The sequence below is a fragment of the Monodelphis domestica genome, chromosome 2, assembly GCF_027887165.1.
Source record: "Monodelphis domestica isolate mMonDom1 chromosome 2, mMonDom1.pri, whole genome shotgun sequence".
In the NCBI taxonomy this organism is placed as follows: domain Eukaryota; kingdom Metazoa; phylum Chordata; class Mammalia; order Didelphimorphia; family Didelphidae; genus Monodelphis; species Monodelphis domestica.
The window spans coordinates 485362245-485386990 of record NC_077228.1 but is presented as its reverse complement, the minus strand read 5'-3'; the positions used below and the strand labels follow the sequence as shown (position 1 = coordinate 485386990).

The 24746-nt window shown below is 36.5% G+C and overlaps 1 protein-coding gene across 2 annotated transcripts in view; it reads left to right on the top strand.

The window, feature by feature from the left end:
- The window catches only part of TRIM33 (tripartite motif containing 33), a 191403-nt gene that overhangs the window by 153285 nt on the left and 13372 nt on the right, over positions 1 to 24746 (top strand). For both annotated transcript variants that reach the window (XM_056819235.1, XM_056819236.1), the window contains exons 7-15: positions 445 to 591; positions 803 to 920; positions 2712 to 2986; positions 9411 to 9575; positions 10158 to 10358; positions 15459 to 15591; positions 20215 to 20278; positions 21034 to 21193; positions 24072 to 24418. In XM_056819235.1, coding sequence (XP_056675213.1) covers positions 445 to 591; positions 803 to 920; positions 2712 to 2986; positions 9411 to 9575; positions 10158 to 10358; positions 15459 to 15591; positions 20215 to 20278; positions 21034 to 21193; positions 24072 to 24418 — 1610 coding nt within the window. The remainder of the gene's footprint in view (positions 1 to 444; positions 592 to 802; positions 921 to 2711; positions 2987 to 9410; positions 9576 to 10157; positions 10359 to 15458; positions 15592 to 20214; positions 20279 to 21033; positions 21194 to 24071; positions 24419 to 24746) is intronic.

The following is a 24746-nucleotide window of genomic DNA, read 5'->3' as shown; positions in this document are numbered from 1 at the left end:
ATAACATCATGCCTTAAGATTTCCAAAGCACTTTACATATATCCTTATTTGTTCCTCCCCATGTGAGATAATTGCCTCAGCTATTATATTATGTCAATTTTCCATTTGCAATGACTGAGGCTCTAAAAAAATTGTAATTTGTCTGGAATCGTATAGCCAAAAAATGTCTGAGGTGGGTGAACCTGAGGCTTCCTGCCTTTGAATCCAGCACTCACTCCATGAGGAAGGCAGTTATGTATGGTGGGGAAACCATTTGTCTTATGATAAAAACTATATCCTGCTTTCAATATATTGTAGACTGATATTAGCAGGTTACTTAACCTTGGATGATGTTTTTCAGCTCATACTGGTTCCAGTGAAGTATATGGTATTTTAAATGGATTCTTGGACAGGGATGATTTTTTTCAGAGAAAATTCTTTAGGTGAGTTCCTATTCTATTGCAGAATGTTACCAAGGAAAGGCAGATGAAATTGATACAGCAGCAGAATGACATCACAGGACTTTCACGGCAAGTGAAGCATGTCATGAACTTCACCAACTGGGCAATCGCAAGTGGCAGCAGCACAGCTTTGCTGTACAGCAAGCGACTGGTGAGGCTCTGGCTCCATGGGTGCTTCACTGCCAGGCTTTTGTAGGCCCTGGTGCTGCGACCTGTGTTCTGTGCTAGCTGCAGCAAGGTGTTGTTTGTTCTGTGTCTGGGTTGTGTCTGAGACTGGGTCTGCTTCTGGGTCTTTTTGTCTGTGTCTCTGTCTATATTGTGTCCATGGTCCAGACCAATGACCTTGCAATCTCTTTTTCAAGATTACGTTTCAGTTACGCCATATTTTGAAAGCCCGCTGTGATCCTGTTCCAGCTGCTAATGGAGCCATTCGTTTCCATTGTGATCCCACCTTCTGGGCAAAGAATGTGGTCAATCTGGGTAAGAATTTCATCAGTTTGGGGCATATGCTATTATTGTGAATATTGGACTTAATTCATATTTTAGAGTTCAAAGCAACCTTGGAAGCCAGTTAGAACATCCATCTCATTTGCTGACATATTGAAGGAATTAAATGATGCTGGTATGAAGGAATGGAAATATCTTTAAATTTTTTCCTCATGGTTGCATGATTCATGTTTTATCCCTTCCCCCTCCCAGAGTTGACATGCAATTCCACTGAGTTTATTATTTTTATTTATATATATATAATGTTCATTATATATAATATTTAATTCATATATATTTTCAATATTTATATATAATCTTCATTATTCAAGCCCACTTCCATATTATTCATTTTTGTAAAAGAGTTATTCTTTAAAACCAAAGCCTTAAATCACATACCCACATAAACAAGTGATAAATCACATGCTTAGAAAATACTTTGGAAGATTTGCTTTTTTATAATCTCCTATATTTGTATCTCTAACATGATTAGCTTAGTGCTCATGCTTTTTATTCATTTTAATTGCAATGTTGAACCTCATTATGCCATTACCATATTTTTTATGAATTATTAGATTATGCATGCTATTTACTTATCTGAATTATATTTTTAATTTTTCCTCTCTCATTCTAGCTATTTATAGATTGATATTAGCCATTTTACATAGAAGCCTTTTATATAGCTTTTCAGGTATCTCTTAATTCTCCTTTAGATTCCTCCAGAGTGAAGTGGTCAAATTGTTGAGGGCTGATATAGGGGGAAAAAATTTACCCACTGGATTTTTACCCTGGACAATAAATAAGTATTTGTTAAATGACTACTATATCCCAGGTGTCATATTAGTTGCTTTGCAAATAGTGTCTCATTTGATCATCACAGAATCCTTAGGATGCCATTGCTATTATTACATTCATTTTACAATTGAGGTGACTCAGGCAGACAGAGGTTGTGATTTATCTAAGATCATAGCTAGTAAATATCTGAGGCTGAAATTTAGCTCAGATCCTTCTGTGATTACTACAACTGTGCAATGGGAAGTTCACTAAAATGCTTTTAAATCTCTTTATCTGTAGAAAATGTTAGTACCTATTGCATTTTTTTTGAAAATCAAAAGTGATCATGAATGCAAAGTATAAACTTTCAAACCAAAGAATATACTTTAGTGGTAGTAGTGGTAGGGTGAGGGGTGAGGTGGGGTGGTAGTAATATAAAACATATGCTCACAAGCACTTATTAAGTATCTCATCTGCACCAGGCATTATGCCAAGTGCTGAGGATACAAGAAAGGCAAAAAGTAGTCCCTACTTTCTAGGTGTAGAGTAATTAGAAGAGGAAGTAGATCTATAAGAGATCTCATGAGAAAACTTTCTGTAATTGAGAACTCTGATAATGGAATGGGTTGTGTAGCAGATTACATGACTTTCTGTTAAGGTTTTAAAGGAGATTCCTGAATTGTGGAGATGATTAGACAAGGGGACCCCCTATGGTCCTTTCCAATTTAAGTAATTGAATAACACAACCATCAACTAAGTAAAAATTAAAATGAAAGAAAGAAAAAGCTTCTTTGGCATTTGACTATATAACACTTTTCTTTGTACCTCCAGAGAAGTGTTCCTTTTAACTCTTATAGGAGTGAGTGCCTTCATTTGCCACTTCTTAGAATAGCTGTGATTTCACTTCTTAGGTTTATTCTTCCCATCTACCCCTTCTATTGTTGACAAAATGGAGCAGAAATGACTAAAGATAATTTCATTATGTGTAAACATTTTTTTAAAATTCCACAGGAAATCTTGTTATTGAAAGTAAACCAACCCCTGGTTATACACCAAATGTTGTAGTTGGACAAGTTCCTCCAGGCACAAACCACATAAGTAAAACACCTGGACAGATTAATCTGGCTCAGCTCCGCCTTCAACACATGCAGCAGCAGGTGTATGCCCAGAAACACCAGCAGTTACAGCAGATGAGAATGCAACAGCCACCAGCAGGAACAGCAACTACCACAACACCACCACAACAGCATCCTAGACAAGCAGCTCCTCAAATGTTGCAGCAACAGGCAAGTAGGAAGAGTTTTCCTTTTCAGAAATTGAATCTCCTGTTTCTCCCAGGGTAGTTCAGTGACTACTCATGATCCTAATCCCTTCTAGCTAGTCAGCACAGAATCTGTTCCTCACTCCTGGGCCATTTTGCCACTTTTTAAACATGATCCCTCTCCTGTTCTCTCTCAACTTCTTTCCGGGCCATTGGCTCACTATCTTGGTGTGCTAAACTTGGTGTTGTCACTTAATGGTTTTAGACAAGTAAAGCTCAGAATTCCCAAGCTCAAGGTATCTATCAATCACCCTTTGCCTCCTCAGGAACAGGGATTATAAGTGTATATTCAGATGCTGTGAGGAGGGAGGGAGGGGATGCACAAAAGAATGTGCACACACAAATTTGAAGAAAAAAAATTTTTTCCCCCTGAACAAAGATTTGCTTTTATGCCTCCCCTCCCTCTCATTGAGAAAGAAAAGACAAAAATTCCCCCCCCCCCCCCCCTGGAGTCGTGTGTGTGGTCATTGAGTTGATCAGCATTCCTATGTCTTTCAGAATCTTTTGACTTTATTGTGTTTTTGTCTTTATGTAAATTGTTATCCTTGTTCTGCTCACTTTACTTTGCATCAGTTCATTCAGATCTTCCCAGATTTCTTTGAAACCATCCCTTTTATCATTTCTTATAGCCCTGTATTCATCACATTTATATACCCTAACTCTCATTCACTTTTATGCACCATAATTTGTTCTGCCATCCCTCAGACTGTAGGGTACCTCTTTACTTTCCAATTCTTTGCAAAAAGTGCTGGTATAAATAATTTTTATATCTTTAGGGTTTTGTTTTGTTTTGTTTTGTTTTTACTTAGGAATGGTTCCTTCCTTAATGTCTTCATTCTAATTATCTCTTTTATCTACTCTTTTTCCCCTCTTTTTTCCTGTTGAATGAATTGTACTTCTCTACCCAACTCTGTTTTTGACTCCTTTTACCAGTTCAAATGAATGAGATTCAAATGTTATCTGTTCTTCCTTGTTTGTATAGACTTTTACTTCTGTTCTTCAATGATAATTTTCCATAACCTTCCTTTTTATTTGCCCCCCCCTCCCTTTCCTTTCTTCTTTTAAGATAATCAAGCATAACAGAACCTTCCCCTCCCCGAGGCGTTCTCTCTAATTAGATTTTCCTCTAAGACCTCTAATGATAGCAGGGTTCAATTTCCCCATATTAAAATTTAAACAGTTTATATTTTAGTCCTTTGTAATTGTTTACAAATGTTTCTATTGTTAGGTTTCTTTTGACTCTTACCTTCATAATTTCTACTTAGGTCTAATTTCTTTATCAGGAATGCTTGAAAATTCTGTGTCATTAAAGACCCACTTTTTCCCTCCATAGGATTATACTCAGTGTTGCTGGATAAACTATTATTGATTGAAAGTCTGTATCTTTGGGGTATTACATTCCAAGCTCTCTTCTTTGTTTGAGTGGTGGCTGCTAAATCCTGTGTGAATCTTAACTGTGGCTCCTTGATAATTGAGTTCTTTCTGATTGTTTTATTTTTTCTCTCTCTCTCTCTCTCTCTCTCTCTCTCTCTCACACACACACACACACACACACCGCTCAACTGGGGCTCATGGTCCTAGGAGTTTTTATTTTGGGTTTTCTTTCTGAAAGTTACTAGTAAATTCTTTCTGTTTCTACTTTGCCATCTGATTCTAAAGTTTTAAGAGATTTGGGCACTTTTCTCTCTTAAGATTTCTTGAAATATATCCAGGCTCTTTATTTTTTAGTTAAGACTTTTATGTAAACATACCTTTTATTTATCTCCAAATTGTTTTTTTGCTATGATGTACCTTACAGTTCCGTCTATTTTTTTTTCTTGTCTTTTGACTTTGTTTTAAGAATTTCATACTGTCCAAGTTATCTTTTCTTTGGTCCTTCCTAATTTTTAGGGAATTTGTTGCTTGGACGAGATTTTGTACCAAGCTGTTAACTAATTATTTTCTTTTGTGTCCCTTCCCTCCCCTCCCTTGTTTTTCTGTTTTCTAAACCCATACTTTTTTCCAAGAGGAAGAGTAGTAAAGGCCAGGCAATTAGGGTTAAGTGATTTTCTCAGGGTCATACAGATAGGAAAGTGTCTGAGATCAGATTTGAACCCAGAATCTCTCATCTCTAGGCCTGGTTTTACATTCTTTCTCTCCCCCCAATTTTAAATGCCCCCCACTCTTACTTCATCTTTTCCAAGAATTCTAGTTGAATACTTGTGCCCAGTCTATTTTTTTCTTTCTGGCTTTATTTTTAATATTTTGGAACCATTCTCTTCCTCTGGGTTTGTCTTTTTATGGTGATATTTGTTTTGCTTGTTTTACCTTATTCTTCAAGCCTACTATTTGACTTTGAATTTCAGGACCAGACTTTACAGACTTCTCAATGGAATATTTGGGTTGATCTTGTGTCCTTTAGATTCTTGCTTCTGCTTTCTTGGGGGTTTGGGGTATTGTGTTATTCCTAGATCTCTCATTGTGGGAACCTGCAAGCTTTCAGTGATCCCAGAGTAATTGGATCCAGGGCAAAGTCTGATCACTTTCCTTCTTGTCTGTTCTATAATTTCCTGATCTGGATTTAGGGCTAAGCAACACACCAATGGGTTTGATTTCTGGTTAGAGTTTCAATAGATTGCTAGTAGACTCAAATCATTATCAACCAGTTGGTTAGCTTTGCTGGTTCAGAGTGACAAAATTGTAAGCTTCCCTTTGTTCTGGGGTTCCTGTCTGGTTATTTCTCTTTAGGTTTCAATCTAGACAATAAGCTGGAACTGAAAGCCTTCTCTGCTCCTGGAGGTCAAAACCATACAACTTCTGTTTATTTTTCTGCTTTATTTCTTATTCTGTAATGTGATATTGAAATCACTTTAAAACACTGATATATATTAATTTAAGGTTGCCAAGGAATTCACTTCTATAATTCCTAAATGAAGCACTCAAGTCAGCTGCCAAATTTTTTTAACTCAGAGCCACTCTGGCTCTAGCTGAGCCAAAGCAGGCCTTAAGGCCTTGGATACCCAAGACAGGGAAAAGGATCAGTCCCTATCACTCATGTGACCAATCTGAAGGAAAGCAGTCTGTGGGGCTCCTCCAACCTCAAGCACCAGCCTCAAACTGACTCTAGCCCTCCTCACAGGAAGTCCAGAGAACTCCAGAGGCTGTTCTCTACCTCACTTCCTGCATCTCACATGTGCCAATGGTGGCTCTAGCTTGACCTAGGACCGCCCAGAGGTCTGTCCTTTTTTTGCACATGTCTATTGAAGGCCATATTCTCAAATAATTAAATCTTGTGTTTGCTGCAGCCCTTCCTAATCTTGTTACACTGAGTAGGGTGGAGAATGTAGTTTCCAAAACCTGATTCTGTTATTCCAAGTATCTCTATTGTTATTGATCAGGAAAGAGCTAAATCTGATCTTCTAAAGAATGGTCTGAATAGGGTGGAATAGTTTTGAAATTCACAGTAACAGCCTTTGGTTCTTTGGCTCTTCACCTTAGAATGGCAGCTTTAGGTGCAGGTCAGCCAGCCATGAATCTATGAACAGGAACTGGGCCCAGAAGTAAATCAGAAACATTGGCTTGCTCAGAAGCACAACTTTGGTTCTTCTTCAGGCCCTAAAACCTAGAATGCTCAATACACAAGCCTTCAGCCCAGATTCAGGTCTAGTGTCCACAGATATCTCTGTCTCCCTTCTCTTCTCTTGGTGGTGGTGTGGAGGCAGCTGACTCTAATCCTTCCTGCTGATAAGCTTCCTTTGAGATAATGACTTTTTAAAGTACAATACCAATGTGCTTTGGAAATTAAATTAATTCACCAGAACTCTCAGAAACTATAAATTCAGAAGCATTTCAAGATGAAGCTCAAGAATTCCAGCCTCTACATCACAGGTCTCCAACCTACTGCTCACGGGCCACATGCGGCCCCCTGAGACCATTTATCCAGCCCCCACTGCACTTCAGGAAGGGGCACCTCTTTCTTGGTGGTCAACAAGAGGAGTACTGTATGTGGTGACACCACACAGTAGCGCTCACATTCAGTACCACTTCCAGTGACATAATCCTTTGCATGGTACCTTGTTCTGAGAGTAACTGAACGAGAATGAGGCACCAAGCAAAGGATTATGTGGCTGCACAATGGAATACATCAGCGTGGTGAGAGGCGATTGGGAGGAATGGATTCTGCACTGTTTATACTGCTGACCGGTATACCTATGCAAAGTGTGACGGGCCCATTACAGCCAGCACTGCAGCCTCTACTATCCCAGACAGCAGTATACAGTGTTACAGGTCCAGCACTGCCTGCAGTACTGTATACAGGCATCAGATAGTGGTGATCTGGCCTGTGACATCAGCAGTGGACCTTGATAGACACAGTAGTGCAATGACCCTCATTGATGCACAATGACTCCCCTAGATGCACAACATAATGGTCCCTATTATAGGAGTCATGTAGTCAGTTTGTTGACTTAAATTTACTTGTTCATTATTTTAAATATTGTATTTGTTTTCATTTTGTTTTTTAACTTTAAAATAAGATATGTACAGTGTGCATAGGGATTTGTTTATAGTTGTTTTTATAGTCTGGCCCTCCAACAGTCTGAGGGACAGTGAACTGGCCTCTTGTGTAAAAGGTTTATGGACCCCTGCTCTACATCAACATTTCTTCACTCCACCTTACATTAATTCAGACTCTTTTTTTTTTTTAATTTAATTTTATTGATTAAGAAAATTTTTCCATGGTTAAATGATTCATGTTCTTTCCTTCCCTCTTCTCAATCCCCCTCATAACCATCACTCAGTTCCACTGGGTTTTACATGTGTCCTTGATCAAGATCTATTTCCATATTAATGATATTTGCACTAGGGTGATCATTTATAGTCTACATTCCCAATCATATCCCCATCAACCCACGTGATCCAGCAGTTGTTTTTCTTCTATGTTTCTGCTCCCACGTATCTTTCTTATAAGTCCCTCAGACATGTCTTGGATCATTACATTTCTGCTAGTAGAGAAACCCATTTGATTGTGCCTCAGGATCTGCTCCTTGCACTGCATCAATTTCTGGAGATCATTCCAGTTCACATGGAATTCCTCCAGTTCATTATACCTTTGAGCACAATAGTATTCCATCACCAACATGCCACAATTTGTTCAGCCATTCCCCAATTGAAGGGCATCCCCTCATTTTCCAATTTTTTTTTTGTCATTACAAAGAGTGCATCAGCCTCTCTTTTTTCTGCCCCCTCTCCTTAACTTTATATTTCATTTGTATATATTTATATGTATACCTCTCTCCTCCAGTAGAGTTAAAGGTACTTGAGGGCAATATGTATTCACAGTATCTGGAATTATTTCTGGACCATTTTAGATGCTAATAAATGTTTATTGGATGATTGCTAAAACACACCCATTTATTACAAAATTTTATGATTCTAATATTCTAAAAGGAAAAGAAAACTAAGGGGTGACTTCTACCCTTAATCTGTGCCAGGACATTCTTCCTGATTTTATTGAAACCCATTTTCCACTCCCAAATCAGGTTTATGTTTGTAAAGGTTAAAATTAATGGTTGCATGACAATTATATGAAATTATGTGTTTGCTAGCATTTATTATATCTTGAATCAGAAATTTATTTACAAATAGAGAAGAAACAATAAAGAAGAGAAATGTGAGTGCGAAAGAGAAGTTATCTATCCTATCAACCTAAATGTTTTACTCCAGGTTTGCTTAATCCAGGCAGAAATTAATTAGCTCTCAACTAGGAATGTGGCCTTCTCCAAGACGGAGCTAGTCTCTCCAGAAGCTAGGAAAGGGGTTGGCCTTTTACTCACCCAACAAAGTAATCCAAGAGTCAGAGTTCAAGTAGAAGCCGAGCTCTGATCCCATGACTCAAGCCATAGTCTCTAGCGAAGCTCCCTCAAAGACTATCTAAAACTGTCTCCAGAAGACAGTCTCTTCAGACAGAAGGAGTTTGGGGCTTGATTTTTATGGTGACTCCTTGTCCCTTCCCGTCTTTACTGCTGCCAATGACAGTTTCCAAATATTCTAGCACTGCCCAGAGGGATCAACCTCTCACTTTCTAAATAAAGGTTAAGTTCTCATCAAAAAAAGATTCACAGATTCCCATCTGATTGTACCAAAAAGGTTCACAGTTTCCTGATTTGATTGAATTTCCAAGGGTGTGAAATTCTCCAAGTACCTTGCTAGCTTCTCACTTAGTACTAAGTAGGAACTTTAATCTTTTGTTGATTCAATTCAAAAGTAGAGAATTAATCCTTTCTTCTGTCTAGTGAGGAACTAAGTAGAGGTACTTAAGGTAGTGTTAACTCTGGATAGACAATTGAGTAAAGAATTCTCTTTCACATGTTAAAATACAAAGACTTATAAGTACTTTCTTTTTCTTTCAGCCTCCACGTTTAATCAGTGTGCAGACAATGCAGAGAGGAAACATGAACTGTGGGGCTTTCCAAGCCCACCAGATGAGGATGGCTCAGAATGCTGCTCGAATACCAGGAATACCCCGACATAGTGGACCTCAGTATTCCATGATGCAGCCTCACCTCCAAAGACAGGTATACCCAGTATTATAGTCATGACTTTCACTTTGTTGCTAAAAACATTTCTAGTTCTATATAACAATTTCTTTTAAAGTAAGCCAATAAACTTAACTTCGCAGTTGATCTGTATTTTAATTAACTCTTCCCCCTTTCTTTAGGCACAAAGTAAAAACCTAATTATTCAAAGAAATGTGCTTATTTGAAAAGAAGAAACAAAGGAATTTGTTTATAGGCACTATATTATATGCATTAGTTTTAATTCTATAACAATTACATGGTACATTGAATCAATCTTTTTGTTATCTGTGACCTTATATTTTTTTCTCTGAGCTGCCTTCTCAGAATAGCCCTACCTAGATTTTTGATCTTTCATCTAGTGGCCACCTTCTAAAACTTAAGTTACAGACAAGTAACTGAGCTATATCACTAGAGGAAAGTTTCTTAAACTAAAATCACAAGTCCTGCCTTCCCCAACCCCCACCCCCAACCTCCCCAAGGCTAATTGTCCTAATAGTCACTACTGCATGTATTTTAATTTGAATGAAAATGAATTGTTAAATCTTTTATTCAGTAGTAATAGTAGTTTCTTCCTAACAGCATTCTAACCCAGGACATGCTGGACCTTTTCCTGTTGTATCTGTACATAATACCACAATCAACCCAACTAGTCCCACCACAGCAACCATGGCAAATGCTAATCGTGGTCCTACCAGCCCATCTGTTACAGCAATAGAGCTTATTCCCTCTGTTACCAATCCAGAGAATTTACCATCCCTTCCAGACATCCCACCAATACAGGTTTGTACTAAAATTAATAATTTTAGAATTTTAATGAATTGTTTATTAGCTTCTCTTCCATGAATGTGTAAATAAGAAACCCTACTGCTGAGGAAGCTAAGGCGAGTTGGGTAGTTCTGAATCATAGTAGGGCTAAAGCTAACTGGTTGTCCATCCTACATTTGGCAGCAGTTTGTTTGAATTTCAATTTCATAAACATCTCTTAAGTGCATACTTATGTACCAAGCACTGTGGTAAGTACACCAATATGGAAGTGTTGGAGGCAGGCCAAAAGAGAGTAAATAGGCCCAGACTAGGTCAAAGCTTATGTGCTGGCCATGTAGTAGAGATTGGGCCTGAATGTGGTCACCTTACTTCTACCCTGTGAGAGATAAGGAAACTGACTTTAAAAAAAAAAGTATACAAAGGTGAAAATACAGGTAAAGATGTGAAGGATGTAGCAAAGAACAATTAATAGAACTTGATTCATGATTGGCTTTGTGTGGTGGGAAAAGAGGTAGTAATGATAATAATTGTTGATATTTATGTAGCACTTTTAAAATTTGCAAAGTGCTTTACATATATCACCACATCCTTGAATTCCCATAAGAACCCTAAAAGGTACTAAGTAAGACAGGGTTTTTCCCATTCTGTCTGGAAAATGAAGCTCAGTCTTAAGTGACTTGCCCATGGTCTTGTAACAGATCAGAGTCTAAGTTGGTTTTTGAACACAGGCATCTTCTGACACCCAAGTTAAGGGTTTTTCTCTGTACATGTTGAAGTTTTAGGTGTTGATGAAGAGGCATCCAGCTGGGGATGGCCTGAAAGGCAAAAAGATATAGGTCTCTAGTTCATTAGCAAACATTAAGACTAAAGGGAAAGATCTTTTTGAAGTTGGTCATTGAAACCATGGGAGTGAATGAGATTGCCATAAGAAAATGAGGCAGGGGGGAGAGGAGGAGAGAAAAGAATACCTTTGGGGTATAAGTACATGAAAGTACCTTGAAAAGGATGCTAAGTCATTAAGGAAACAGAAGGGAATCAGTCAGATAACTAGGAAAAGAAATCGGTAGATCTAGTGTCCCTTCAGTCAAAACAAGAAAAATATGCTCGGGGGAAATAGTCACTGCATGAAAAGTTGCTCAGGGCTCTTGGGGGAATTAAACCATTGGGCTTGCTGATTATGTGTTTGATGACTTTTAATGTTATGGGGAGGAAGGGTTAGCTGGGCCTAATTAGGTAAACCGGCTTTTAATTTTTATTGCTGGTTTTTGTTTTATATCACCTTCATTTTCCAAATGCATTTCTGTCCTATCCCTCATTACACAAAAATAAAAGAGAAGAAAAATAGTTTAGCAGAACTGAACAACATATCAGAAAGAGTTCGTTATAGTATTCCAGACCCATAAAAACATAGGAAGGCTGGTATGGTTTTTTTGTTTTGTTTTGTTTTGTTTTTAACTTGAGAAAACTTGAATGTATTTACATGCAGCAGTGAAAGATTGTCAGTGTTGTTGGTCCTAAGAGGACCAAGAGGGGCATGGAGAATGGTTAATATTAGGGAGGGATAGATATATTTCTTTACTAACTTGAGAGAATTCAAAAATAGTTCATGATGCCGAGGAGTTCTAAAAAATAGTTGGGGAGAACTGAGAAAGTTTGTGGCGTGATCTTAGTTTGTGAGCAGAAAGAAGAAAAGAGATGGAGCAATTATGGGGAATGAGACAGAGTTCATAACACAAGTAACACATAAGCACATAACATATAGCATGAATAATCCTAGCTGAGGTTTATTTTTATAAAGATAAAGCACATGAATCAGAAGTTGGCGAAATAATTAAAAATTTTGAACTATAAAACTTAATGTATACATCTGGGATTGCCAAATGAAGAAAAAGTCATAAAGAAAAATAAAATATCTACATGTGAATGTTTTTCTTTGAGTGACCTATGCATCGAGTTTTAATCCTGGAGTAATTTGTCCATCACTTAGTATACTTTCATTATCTCTCCTATAACCATACCTGTTTATACTCAAGGAATAAGAGCTAATTTTCATAGTACTTTGTAGCTTAAATAAAGTAATTTAGAAGATAAGATATAAAATAAAAGTCACAATTTTATTCCAAATCCAAAATTAACTTTTGGGTTACCTACCCATATGTTTATTTTTGCATCCTCTTGATTACCTCAAATAGTCAAGAGTTCCTCAAATAGAAATTACATGGATTTTATGTTTAAAGACTCTTGTATATCAACTATACAGATGAAGTCACAAATTCTAAATGAAAATTGCTTAAATGGAAAGGTAGCTACGCCTTGAAGTGAAGATCTGGTCCAAGTTCTCCCTCTCACCATGCCATTTCTGTGACCCATGGGCTGGCCATTTGGGCCTTTTCGGTACCTAAAAGAAGACTGTAAGTTGTAGACAAGTCCCCCTATCCCCATAGGCATATACAATTACTTCTTAAGTAACAAAATGTATATTAAATACATGAAATAGAGAAAATTGATCCAAGACTCCTTTGTCTAAACAGGAAATATTTTTTGAAAGACTTTTGCTTAAATTATACTTGAAGCTGAAAGGATATTTTTTTGGCCATGAAAATGTTTTTACTTGTTTATTATGTGTTTGTTAATTCGTAAACAAAAATAAAACAATCCTAACTTTACCAAAGATAGAACCCCTGGCCCTTACGTTAACAGTCAAAGAAATACTTTTGTTTCTACTTGCCCCCCTAGATCTGCCCAAAGCATCTTTTAGCCCCCTTTCCTATCTTCTTTTCTTTCCTTACCTTTTAAACAATTATTGACACTTTATAGAATTATGGTTCTGCTTTCACTCTGCATAAACCTTACATAGGTCTTCCTATATTTCCTTATAAATTTCATATTCATCATTTTTTTCTGTTACCATTTTATTCCATTACATTAATAGGTCATAATTTATTTGGCCACATTCCTATTGTTAGATATATTGGTGTCTTTCCAGTTTATTTTTCCTGGAGCATTTATGAATATTTTTACTCAGGTTCTTACTTTTACTTATTATGATTGGGGGGGGGGGGGTTGTATCCTGTTCCAACTCAAACCACTCTTCCATATGGGAGTAAGTGGAGATTAAGAGGTTATGGAATTAAAGAGAATAGACAGAAATAATCTGGTTGACTCCATATCATTCCCACAGTAAATTTGAGTTATTAAAATATAAGTAACCTTCTTAAAATAATTTAAATGGATCACAAGAAACAGAACCATGAGTTACTATGAAAAGCAAAAGTGGTTTGGAGCATGCATGTGTCCCTAAGTTTTTTTTTTCTTTTTCCAATTGAATTTTATTTTATTTTCAGGTCTGAATTCTCTCCCTCTGATCTCCCTCTTTTCCCCCTACCCCCATTGAGAAAGCAAGAAAAACAAAACCTGTTACAAACATGTATAGCCAAGCAAAACAAATTCCTGTATTGGCCATGTCAAAACAAAACAAAACATAAGCCTCAATCTGCACTCTTGAATCCATCACCTCTCTAACTGGAGGTGGGTAGCATGTTTCATCATGAGTCCTCTGAAATTATAGTTGGTCATTGTGTTGATTAGAATTCCTAAGTCTTTCAAAGTTTGTCATTAAAATATTGTTATTGTATAAGTTGTTCTCCTGGTTCTGCTCATTTCACTTTGAATCAGTTCATACAAGTCTTCCCACCCTCTTCCTCATTTCTTATATAGCATGAGTATCCATAACACTCATATACCATAATTTGTTTAGCTATTCCCTAGTCTATGGGCGTCTTCTCAGTTTCCAGTTTTTTGCCATCCCAAAAAGAACTGCTATAAATATTTTTGAACATTTGGGTCCTTTTACTATTTTAAAAAAATTCTTTAGAGGATAAACCTCAAAGTGGAATCTTTGGATCACAAGGGTTTTTCTTTCTTTCTTTCTTTCTTTCTTTCTTTCTTTCTTTCTTTCTTTCTTTCTTTCTTTCTTTCTTTCTTTCTTTCTTTTAATGATTTTGAGTGACATTTGAATGATTTTTGAGATACAGTTCTAAATTGTACTACAGAATGATTGCGGTATAGAATATGATAAATGGAAATAAGGAAGCCATTTCAGACAAAAGAACTGGTATGATCTAAAGACCTAAGGAGTAAGTTAGTTTACTTGAAAGCAGCAGAATGGTAATTAAAAAATAGGGAACACATGGTGAATTAGATAAGAAATCATTGTTATCCTACAGTTTTTAAACATTTTAAAGTATGCTTTTAAATGGTGATATATTCACTTTGAAAAGCTAATGGGGTAAATAAAAAACTAATCAGTTAAACTAAATAGGATGTGTTTTAATGTTTACTTTTTTTTGTTTGTGGAAGAATTTAATATATTTAGTTTAATTACAGTTGTTAAATGCTAATGAAGAATATCTTTAGATTTGTTTTCACATTTATTGCCTTACTAATGAAAATAGTGTCTTAGCAACATAGTCATATTGGGACTTTCACATTTTCATTTTTCCCTGTGAATTTATGATGTCTTCTTTGTAGGTTACTCCAGGTAAGAAACTTCCTTCGGGGATGCAGATCAGCACCTTCTCTGTGACTAAGGCCCTGGGAGGTTAAGGGACTTGGGCCTAGGTCTAACCTATGACCTTGAGAACAACTCTGGCAAGCTACAGAAAACTGGGAAAGAGGACAGAGACACTAATATGTTAGCTGACTATTTATAGCATCATTTCATCAGGAGCAATGTCTAATGATGTTTGGGGCACAAAAATAGTCCCTTAAACTCCCAGAGTTTAAGAATATTTGATTATTCTATCATTGATTAAAATAATGGAGTGGTTTTTGTTATGATTAATGTTAATTTAAAACATTTTATTCATTTTAGCATTTGATACCATGCAGTTTAATAGTAGACATTCACAAAGTGAAAAAAAGTGATGAACGTATAATTCTTTACTTTATACTTATAATACTTTACATCTTTACAAGATGATTACTCTCATCTTGATTGTCCTTCAGTTTTTGTAAAGTAAAATATTTCTTATGAAAAACTGTTAATTGTTGAATTTAGGAATTTATTTTCTGCCTAGATAAAATTATTCTATCCTTTTTTTCCCCCCTCTTTAGTTGGAAGATGCTGGTTCAAGTAGTTTAGATAATCTCCTAAGTAGATATATCTCAGGCAGTCACCTCCCCCCACAGCCTACAAGTACTATGAATCCCTCTCCTGGACCCTCTGCCCTCTCACCAGGATCATCAGGTAAAGTGAACAGAGGTTGCTTGTAGTATATAAGTTTGATATTAAAATAAACAAGTGCCTTTAAGTATTGGACATTATTTTTGCATCTCTACTTTTCCTAGTTTTTTTTTATTCTAATGATAACATTTCATATATTTGGTAATGATATTAATGCTTCTTTTTACTCAGGATTATATTGGTGGATATTCAGAATTTAAGAAGTACTGTTCTCTTCCCTGGGCCTCATTGTCTGTAGGTGCAGTTATAAAGTTGGTGTTTGATTTCTTCTGTTTTTATAACTTGGAGAGGAAATTAGAAAAATGAATCTTCTTCAAGACAGTTTTATGTGATCTCTTAAAAAGTACTTTAATAAGTAATATTTAAAAGGAAGAGTAAAAATTAGAAAATTATACTTATTTTTAAAATTGATGTCTTTTGAAAAGGCTTTGCTTTTGCTAAAGCTTGTATATGAATATTTTATCTAGTGACACACTAGTAGGTGGTTCACCTTGGGTCATAAAACTTGAATTTATACTGTATTTGACAACAGTGTCTTTGACATTTAATGCAAGCTGTTATTATTATATAGTATGGCTTAAAGAAAAAATGGGCAGAAGGTAGGAGAAAGGTCAGGTGACAGATTAGCTTAAGAATGTGATTCAATCTTGTAAAAGTGGTGTCAAAAATGTTCCAAGTCCAGAGTGAGCTGAGTTCACTGAGCAAAATGGAAGACAATTACCAAGGGCTTTTAAAAGCATATTGGGAGAATTGGAAAAAAAAAATAGGACCGTTTGGGGGTGGATACGATAAGGTCAACAGAAAGAAGGCAGAGCTACTCCAATTATTTTGTTTCTGTTTTCTCTGCAAAGGAAAATGATGACTGAAATGGCTAACAGGGAGTTGATAGCTGGGATCAATAAGGATATAGGAAGAGAGCCCTTAGCTGCCCAAGTGCCCATCCTGCCCATCCTCAGGTCCTGCAATTACTGCGCAAAGTGATTAAACCCACTTTAAAGACATGACCGGTGAATGTCTGGAATGGAAAGGGCTGATCACGTTGAACCAACATGGCTTCATTAGGAAGAAGTCTTGCCAAACTGATCTCATTTTTTTTTTTAATCAGATTACTTCTTAGGTGAGGAGAATGCTATAAATTGGTTTTCTTCCCCTGTGTTTTACTTTGTTGTCCATTTTTTAAAAATGTTTTTTTTCTTTTTTACTTAAATGATTTTTAACATTCTTTTAAAATTTGAGTTCTAAACTCTTTCCCCTTTCCCTGAGACAATAAGCAGTCTGATATAGATTTTACATGTGTAGTCATGTAAAATATTTTTCCATATTAGTCATTTTGTGGAAGAGATCTTAAACCAAAAAAAAGGGGAAAAAAGAAGAAAGAAAGTATAATCTGTTTTGGTCTGCATTCAGATTCCAACAGTTCTTTCTTTGAAGGCAGGAGGCATTTTTCAGCTTATATAAGTCTATGGGATTTCTTAGATCACTATATTCCTAAGAATAACTAGGTCATTCAGTTGTTGATCTAAAAATATTGCTTTTACTATGTACAATATTCTTCTGGTTCTGCTTACTTTGTTTTGTATCAGTTCATGGAAGTCTGTCCAGGTTTTTCTGAAATCATCATAGCAAGTCTGTTCTTATGGAAAAGATTGAGAGATATAAATTAGATAGTACTGTCAAATAGATTCAGAGCAGGTTGAATGGAAGTTGTTTATTCCATGTCACCAAGGTAGGTCTGTAGGTGGAATGCCTCAGGAATCTATGTGACTATTTAATATTTTTGTCAGTGACTTGGACTCTGGCTAGTATATTCATCATTTTTGCAAATGAAACAAAGCTGGGAGATATAAGTAGTCTTGTGAATGACAGATTGGGGCTCCTAAAGAATCTTGTTAGGCCAGAGCATGGAATTATCTATAATGAGATGAATTTTAGTAGGAATAAATGTAAAGTCTTGCTTGACTGGCACATATCTATCCCCACCCCCCATCTTAACAAGCATAAGATGGGAGAACAATGGATGCATAGTATAAGTCAGCAATATGAGATAGCTGCCTCAAAAGTTAATGAGATTATGGACATCGTTAGCCAGGCCAGAGTTTCCAAGAATAGAGAGGTGATGGTCTCCCTGTACTCTGCCTTTGAGAGTATGGTGTGCAGTTCTGGGCACTGAAGTTTATGAAGGACACTTATAAGCTGGCAGAGGAGTGCAACCTTGCCTATTGTAACAGACTATTCTTAGATTTCACAAAAACAATTGACAAAGTCTTTACTGCCATCATTGTAGACCTATTTTAGTGATGTGGACTTAGATGATAATTTAGTTTGGTGGTTTTGGAACTGCTAAGATAATTCCACAGAAATTGATCACAAGTGGGTTGATGTCAAGTTAGAATCTCTAGAGAGTGTCCCAGCATATATCATTGACCCTGTCTGTTTAAAACTTGGATGAAGTCATTGAAAGCACACTGACAAAATAGCAGGTGACATGAATGGTGACATCTATGAAAGATGTCTAAGAAGCATTTATTTAGCCGTTGCTTTGAGACCTGTGAGTGGGGGGATCCATTACCTACAAAAACACAATCCATTTTACTTTTGGAGACTTCTAATTATTAAGCTTTTCCTCCCTAATATTGAACCAAAATCTATCTCTGTAACTTCTACTGATTGCTTCTAGTTCTAGCTGCAGGGACCAACCAAAATAAATTTGATTCTACTTCTACATATTTACTTCCTTTCAGATATTTTAAAATAATCATATATTTACCATTCCCTCTGCTTCCAGTTCTTCTCTTCTTTAGTTTACCATCCTGATTACTTCCTTTGGGTGGGCTAGAACAATAAGTGATAAAATAAGATGAAATTTAGTTGTAATAAACATAGACTTAAAAAAAATCAACTTTACCAGTACAGAATTGGAAAGAACATATAAACAGCAGGTTTTTTAAAAAATAGTTAGAGCCTTATATACTCACTATGAGGTTCCCTTTTTGTTTTTAGAATAAAATACAAATTCATCAGTTTGACATTAAGTCTTTCATAATTTGGCTCCATTTTGTCTTGCTTTTCCCTAAAGTCAAATATTCCATGGCCTTCTTCTGTCCCCTATACCAAAAAGATAGACTCTCCTTATTTCTGCCATTTAGAATCTTTGTCTTTTAAAACTCTGAGCCACTGGAGTTATTAATACTTTCTTTCTCTTGAAATTACTGTGTTTTTATTTGTCTGTGCATGTGTTATATCCCCCTCGTAGAATGTAAACTCTTTGAGGGCAGAGATTATTTCTTTTTTGTCTTTCTAGCCCAGGTACTATTACAAGATGCCTTGCACATGGTTTATTCCTATTTTGTTGAAATGAGACTGACATGGCAGCACCTAACATTCATTCAGTTTTCATGTGCAGCAAGGAGAATCATAGTGTTTTGTTTTATTTAAAAAAATTTTTTTTAATTTATTTAGAATATTTTTCCATGGTTACAAGATTCATGTTCTTTCCCTCCTCTCTCTCCTCTCCCCTCCCAGAGCTGACAAGCAATTCCATTGGTTTATACATATGTTATTGTTCAATACCTATTTCCATATTATTGTTTGTAATAGTGTTCTTCTAAAACCAAAACCCCAGTTAAATATCCATCGAACCACATAACCATGTATTTTTCTTCTGCGTTTCTATTCCAATAGTTCTTGTTCTCAATGTGGATAGCATTCTTTCTCATAAGTCCCTTGGGATTGCCCTGGGTTTTTGCATTGCTATTAGTAGAAAAGTCCATTATATTTGATTGTGGCACAGTGTTTCAGTTTCCGTGTACAATGTTCTCTTGATTCTGCTCATTTCGCTCTGCATCATTTGCTGGAGATCTTTCTAAAAAGCATAATGCTTTAAGGAAATGATTTGTCAGTTCTAGGTGCCACATTTTAGGTTGTAGACAGGTAAGAAGTTGTGAGAGGGCTACAGAACATGTCAAATGAAAATCAAGAAAAGAACTAGGGAATGTTTTACCTAAAGGAGGAAAGTTTTTAGGGGAACCTGATAGCTGTCTTTGAATGAAGGGGCTATCTGGTGAAATGGGAGATTTGTTTTATTGTGCTTAATCACAGAACCCTCTCAAGGAACAAGGAATGAAAATAAGTTTTTAAAAAGTTTCTGAGCTGCTAGAGTTATCAAGAAAATAAAATAGGACACTTTTGGTTCCCTCCTTACAAGAAAGGTTTTAAAGTAAAGGCTGAGGTAACATGCTAGATGTGATAGAGAGGATTACTAAATATGAGTTGAACCAGATGGGCTTCCAAATCTTTGTATTCTATGAATTCCTACAAATATCGGTACCAATTAATCAGAAGAATATTATTTGTGACTGAGTGCATCTATTAGAATTTAAATGTCAACTTGAACAGTGATAATGTACTTTCAAAAAATATTTCCTAGGCATCCAAATAAAAGCATAATTTAGAAGTGAACTACTTCATGTGTCTCTTGTTGACCTGAAGATTAGGACTCACCTTCTAAAACTACTAATTTGAGTTAATTAAATAAGCATAACTTAAGCACTGAGAGAGGGCAATCAATATAAAATACTATGTCTTTGTATTTGCTTTTGACATACCTTTTGCCCTGGTGTTTTTTAGGCTTATCCAATTCACACACACCTGTGAGGCCACCAAGTACCTCCAGCACAGGCAGTCGAGGCAGGTAAGAGTTACCACCTCTTGGAAGTATCTCCAATAGAAGTTTTGATGGTAATTGTGGTAGTACATTTTATTCTCATTGAAAGTAAAAATAATTATGCAAGATACCAGTCCAGTTTTCATCCTTGAATGAAATTAGTGGATTTTTCTTATTAGCAATACCAGTAATACCCCCTCTTTTTCTCAGAAAGGTTTCCATTTCTCTCAGAAATGAATTCATTAGTGTTCTAAACTAGCTAACCAGTAAAATGACAATTTGCAAAGCTAAGTATTTTTTAAATACAAATGTCTTAATATCTTAAAACAATATAATCCTAGCATCCTTGGAAATTTTGAAACTTTTTTTTTAACTTGGATAACACAAATTTTTAAAAAATGCAACTTTTTTTTTTTAACCTATACCTTCTGTCTTAGGATCAACACTTAGGTATTGGTTCCAAAGCAGAGGAATTGGTAAGGACTAAACAACTGGGGTTAAATGACTTTCCCAGGGTCACATAACTAGAAAATCTGAAGTCAGGTTTTAACCCTGGACACCCACCCCCCACCCCGTCTCTAGATTTGGATCTCTGTCCACTGAGCCACCTAGCTGCCCCAACAATGTCTTATTTTTAATGGAAAGGGAGCAAAGAAATCAGATTTCATTGTGAGAGACACTTAGCTTTTCTAAGGTTAAGAATTTTACAACCCTTTTGTTTGCTACTCATAGTATAGTAATTAGTTTTACATGTTATATATTTACATATGCATGATTTCCAGCTGTGGGTCATCAGGCAGAACTACAGAGAAGGCCAGTCTTAGCTTCAAATCTGACCAAGTAAAGGTGAAGCAAGAACCTGGGACTGAGGAAGAAATATGCACCTTCTCAGGAACTGTGAAACAAGAGAAAACAGAGGATGGCAGGAGGAGTGCATGCATGGTAAGGTTCCTCTGGGATTCCATATGAAGAATGTTTGAAAGTAAGAAAGTTGTCTGTGTCTAGTGTTCTGTCTTTATTTTATTTTAATTAATTACTTTTTTTTAGGGCCCTTACCTTCCTTCCATCTTGGAATCAATACCATTGTATTGGTTCCAAGGCAGAAGAGTGGTAAGGGTTAGGCAATGGGGATTAATTGACTTGCCCAGGGTCACATAGCTGGGAAGTGCCAGAGGCCAGATTTGAGCCTAGGACCTTCCTTCTCTGGGCCTGGCTCTCAATCCACTGAACTACCCAGTTGCCCCTTCTTCTGTCTTTTTAGTCCATTTGTTTGAGGATGTGATTCTACAAGTCATTTATTCTTGGGATTTCATGCTGAGTACAAACCAAATTGCTCTTTCAACTAAGTACTGTACATAGAAGATAAATTTAGAGGGGGGAGGCATTAGAATGAGCAGAAGTGAAATATTCATGAAAGGCTCTTACAGAAGGTAAGATTTAAGCTGAAGTTTGAAGGAGACCTGGGAAACCAGGAGGTAGAAGACAGGAAGAGAACATTCTAGACAATAATGATAAATAATGAGTATAGAGAGACAGTAAAAAGGTCAGTGTTGCTGGATTATAAGGGGCATAAGTGTAAGAAGACTAGAAGAGTAGGAAGGGGGTGGGTTGTGAAAGACTTTTAAAGATAAATAGGATTTTACATTTGTTTGGGAGTTAATAGAGAGCCTTTGGAGTTTATTTGCTGGGGATGTTGGGGGTTGACATGGTCAGAATTGTGCTTTAGGAAGATCACATGGGCGGTTGAGTGGAAAATGGTCTAGAGTAGGAAGAGTCTTGAGGGAGGGGGTCTTATCAGAAGATTTTTTTCAGTAATCCAAGTGCTGAGGGCCTATGCGAGTACTTAATTGGAAGTGTGCAATAAGTGCTGATGAAAATTTGAGGAAGATAACTATGTTGTTGGTTTGAGGGAGAAGACATGGTGGTGCCTTTGACTATCATGGGAAAATTTAGAAGAGGGGAGGTTTGGGAAGAGAAATAAGGAGTTTGCTTTTGAACTTGTTGAACTTAAGATATCTCAGGATATCCAATTGAAGATTCAAGATGAACTCAGGAGAAATGTATGGGCTAGTATGATATAGATCTGAGATTCATCTGCATAGAGATGATAATTGAATCCATGGGAGCAGATGAGATCCACCAAGTGAAATAATATAGAGTAAAGGCCATACAACAAAGCATTGTTAGAGACTGTGACTTGCATGAGATCTGAGAAAGAACAATCAGACAACCAGGAGAGGGGAATTAAGGAAGACAAATATCAGAAAAACCTAGCAAGAGAAGAGTATCCAGGAAAAGAGGTTGATTGATAGTATAGAGACATCAAGAAGGATGAAGGTTGAGAAAAGGCCTTATGGTTTTGGTCAAAAAATGAGGCACTGATTGCTTACTTAAAGAGTGCAGTGATGAAAGAAAAAGGACAACAGTTAGTGGGGATAGATGGATCGAGCAAAGACTTTTTAAGGATAGAGACATTGATGGTTTGTATATAGCAGGTAAAGTACCAGTAAATAGAAAGATTCAAGATTTCTATATGAAAATATATTTTTTATAGTCTGGAATTCATAGTGAGTGAGAATCTAAACTAGTGAACCAAGTGTTGGTAATTTCTGCCTTACAGATGCCAGGTTTTATATTTATGTGAGTTAAAGTCCATGTTCACAGTCATCAAATCAGAGGCTCCTGCCAAAGAGGAGCCTGTTATTTTTCTGTCCTAATGACTAGAAAGATATGAATTATGAAAGGGGTGCTGTATAGTAATGTATTTGGAATAGCTGTCATTTGACTTCTGATTTTTACAAAATAGTTATGCAAATGAGGGTTTCATGGGTGAGGAAGAGATAAAATTCCAAACTCCTTTTGCATAGCAAATTTTCTTTACTTTTCCTAAGTCCCACTTCCCAAATCCTGTGACTTCCTTCCCAGTTGGCTTATAGCAAGGGTAGTTTAGTCACAAGATTGAATAAGTCCGCAGTTGACTTTCAGAGGGTTCTATGAATGTAGATTTTGCAGTGGAGTTGGGGAAATGGGAGTTGTATCACCTTTTAAACTCAAGCATTATTCACAGATGACTGCAGTTGCCATAAGTGCATTTGAGTAGTAGAATGTTTAAGGATAATGGATCTAGAGGGTTTTCTTACCATTTTCTTTTTTTCTGTCAGGTAAATTGGGTTTCTATTCAGACAGTTAAGTTTAGTACAAGTATAGAACATATTGTAAACATGTAACACATTCTGTCATACAGAATAAATCTTTTATATATCTGTTTTGAAGTAATACAGTATAAGGTTGATGGTTTCCAGAATAGTTTATGATCATTTGACTAATTTCCCTTTTCCATTTCATAAATTCTCTACAACAATCTGGGGCAGATTATTCAGAGACTTCCTAAAGTATACTCCACAAATATATAGAAAATAGTGACCCACAGTCAATGATAAAATTTAGAAATAATTGCCTTTTATTATCTAATTAATATGCTTACAGAAAATTATGATTAAAGTAAATACTGCTCCCAAAATACCATATTCTAGGATACCTTAAATGACTTTAGGATGATCCATGGCATTCCTATTCTACTTACATAAAGAGTGGAAAAGTCAACTATCTTGAACTGATATTTTGTGTTTATTCTAGGATCCTCAAACAGCCTATTTAAAAAGTTTTTAGAATGTTTTAGTGACTCCAGTACCCTCTTATGATCAAGAAAAATTATAGGTAGGGAAAATAAATTATATACTTCAGTTCCCTAAGGTGATTTTTCCCCTTTAAGAGAAACAAGATGATTCTGTCAAACTTTCATGTTACTGTTTTGTTTTAGTTGAGCAGTCCTGAGAGCAGCTTGACACCACCTCTCTCAACCAACTTGCATCTGGAGAGTGAGTTGGATGCATTAGGAAGCCTGGAAAATCATGTGAAAACAGAACCCATGGATATCAGTGAAAGTTGTAAACAGTCAGGCCTCAGCAATCTAGTCAATGGAAAGTCTCCAATGAGAAACCTAATGCATCGTTCCTCAAGGACTGGAGAAGGCAACAACAAAGAGGATGACCCTAATGAAGACTGGTGTGCTGTGTGCCAAAATGGCGGGGACCTTTTATGCTGTGAAAAGTGCCCAAAGGTCTTTCACCTCACCTGCCACGTTCCAACACTTCTTAGTTTTCCAAGGTACAAGAAGAGAAACACATTTTTTTTTCTGAAATTAATTGTTAGGAATTTTAATATGGTTTTCTTTTTTGAGGAATCTGGTCCCCCAAACTTCTCTCCCCATAAATTTAGAGTCCCCTGTTTCTGCCAGGAGACCTGCCATGTAACCCATGACAGCTTAAACAACTTCCCCTTTTTACATATTTAAAAAAACTGAATTTGGGGGCAGCTGGGTAGCTCAGTGGATTGAGAGCCAGGCCTAGAGATGAGAGGTCCTAGGTTCAAATCTGGCCTCAGACACTTCCCAGCTGTGTGACCCTGGGCAAGTCACTTGACCCCCATTGCCTAG